The following is a 2,602-nucleotide window of genomic DNA, read 5'->3' on the forward strand; positions in this document are numbered from 1 at the left end:
AAGTAGGTATTATTTAAAAACATGTACACATAACACATAATATGTACCAGAACGATGAGTGTTATTATAAGCTCTGATACAACTGTTCTGATTTGGCGATGTTCGGAAATAAACACACGTTTGTATCAATGAAATAATGGAGACTGAGAAATATACTTCCAATAACATTTATATTATGAACTCTTTCTTATAATGGAACAAGTGTTATTTATGCATATCCGTATAATTCTTTCTTTTTAAAGATGAACTGCGAAAGTTATCAACAATTGTTGTCACCAAGTTCAAAGCTACAACTAGCAAAGATACACTTGATATGTACTTTGAAAATGAAAGGAGATCTGGTGGCGGTCCTATTGTAGATTCAACACTTCTTCCTAATGAATTTCGGGTTGTTTTCGAAGGCCAAGAAGGTGAGTTGCTGGCCATAAGAAGTACTTCAATATTGATACTGTGCCATAAGGAACCCATTTATGGTTCCTACGGTTTTAACTTTAATGCAAAGCCTTTAATACATACATACATACATACATACATACATACATACATACATACATACATACATAGACATCCAGATATGCATGCATGCATGCATGCATGCATGCACAACGCAACAAAACACAACACAACACAACACAACACAACACATAAGAGGCAAAACAGAGTAAGTTCGTTTTCTGTATCTGTTCAACAAAATCCTCAACTGATGTACTGCATTGCATTCACATTTATAATCCTCTTTTAACTAACAGTTGCATCTCGTGTTGTGAAGCAGGAAAAACATATGGTTGATTCTGTCAAGCTAGAAGTGAGATTAATTGGAGATTGGTCTGATGAACAAGGTATGATATCTTTATTTACGATTTCTATATACGCAATCAGATCTTTTCCCCTGTGTTTTGTTATCATGTTGAATTCTTCTCCAAACAAACAAACGTCTCTTCTGGACAGCATTGGCCACTGTATGTGAGGCTCGTAAGTCATAGGTTTTACCATCCCTTTTACAATTTGAAGCTTTCTTTTCAAAAGACATTTTGCAACTTATTTCTCGTTTTACTTTTCCAAAGGTATAGACGTCCTTGAAACCGTAACGGATGGTACAACTCCAAAATCAGACATGCCGAAGAAGAGAACAGACTCCTTGGCCACCAACACAGCACTAGGAAATAAAGTTGACACGTCTGACACAGCAAGCTATCATGGTGGGTTACTTTACATAGCAACAATTCTGTGGACTAAATAAATATAAAGAAAGTCAAAACATAGTTTTTCACACTTTCTTTATGAGTTTAAGTAACTCCATAGTTTCTAATGGTAATGTATGACTGCAAATACCCCTTCCGTATAAACCCACAGGGCCTGACAGTGATTCAGATGAAGATGTAAATTGTACAGTCGAAATAACTGAATATGAGCCGTACGACGAGCTCCTTTTCAAGCTCTATCTTGACAAAAGTGCTGGCCAAGAAGACTCCATTGAAGACACTGAAATAAAAGATGGCGTGCTGCTTGTTACATTTAAAAGTCGGGAAGGTAAGAGTGGAAATTAAAATCATTTCCCATCGTACATGTACTGTAATAACGATTTGGGTATGTATCCTCAAACGAAATTCTATATTATTAACTGGTATAAGCAGTTATTACACTCATAAACGGGAGATTCTTACAAGAATATTTGTTAGGTTTATGAATCATCCACAATTGCTTTTATAAAATGTTAACTCGATTTGGCACGGTCTGAAACTTGAAATTGAATGCATGAAAATCATTAATACTGGTCACTAAGACTTTGGGCAATTGCAAAACGAAGACATTTGTTTCATATTTATTTCATCCACATCTCCAGCTGTGGACAGAATCCTTGCAGAACCTTGTCATGAACTTGGAGGACGAAACATGGCGGTAAAGGAGCCTAAGAGTAAACTGAAACCAAATTTACCGAAGGACAAGACTTCCTTCTTTTTAGAAGGACTTACTGAGGACATGAGTAAGGATCTATTAAACCTACTATTGTTGAAGTGGACTGGTATCGATGAGGCACCTGAGCTATTATTTGGTCAGCGAATGGATACTGCATTGGTAAGATACTCACAAGAAATCGAAGGTAATTCTTTTCTTATTTTCAGCATATCTTATTTGTTAACTTTTTGATCTGTAACTGTTAATGTCTGTAGCCGTGGAGGAAAGTTGTAAGACCACAATCCTAAAAGAACGGAAAATAAATATTGCGAAACTGAAATTCCATATTGTCATTATTTAAGTGTGTGGTATGCCTTACACCCCCCCCCCATCTTAAAAAGAAGAAAGAAACAACAGCAGCAACAACAACAACAACAAAAACAACACCAACAATAACAACAGCAACTCACATGACAAAAAATGTGTAAATTCATTGTAACACAAAAGAACTAACGATCAATACTCCTAAAGACAGAGAACCACCTGCGCGCGCGGGGGTGTGTGTGTGTGTGTGTGTAAACAACTACTAGTAAAACGTTAGTGGACCTATTGTTAGTTTGTTGATGATTGATGGTAAAATGATAGGGGCAGTAATATATGCAAAATAGGAAGATAAGTGATTTCTGTTTAAAAACGTTATCATATG

At 36.0% G+C, this 2,602-nt stretch overlaps 1 protein-coding gene across 1 annotated transcript in view; it reads left to right on the forward strand.

Moving 5' to 3' along the window:
- Positions 1 to 781: 781 nt before the first annotated feature.
- The window catches only part of LOC144435040 (protein mono-ADP-ribosyltransferase PARP14-like), a 13,603-nt gene continuing 11,782 nt past the window's right edge, over positions 782 to 2,602 (forward strand). The window contains exons 1-4 of the mRNA XM_078123584.1: positions 782 to 839; positions 1,065 to 1,199; positions 1,354 to 1,530; positions 1,844 to 2,101. Of these exons, the coding sequence (XP_077979710.1) occupies positions 782 to 839; positions 1,065 to 1,199; positions 1,354 to 1,530; positions 1,844 to 2,101 (628 nt within the window). The remainder of the gene's footprint in view (positions 840 to 1,064; positions 1,200 to 1,353; positions 1,531 to 1,843; positions 2,102 to 2,602) is intronic.

The sequence above is a fragment of the Glandiceps talaboti genome, chromosome 1 (genome assembly GCF_964340395.1).
Source record: "Glandiceps talaboti chromosome 1, keGlaTala1.1, whole genome shotgun sequence".
Classification (NCBI taxonomy): domain Eukaryota; kingdom Metazoa; phylum Hemichordata; class Enteropneusta; family Spengelidae; genus Glandiceps; species Glandiceps talaboti.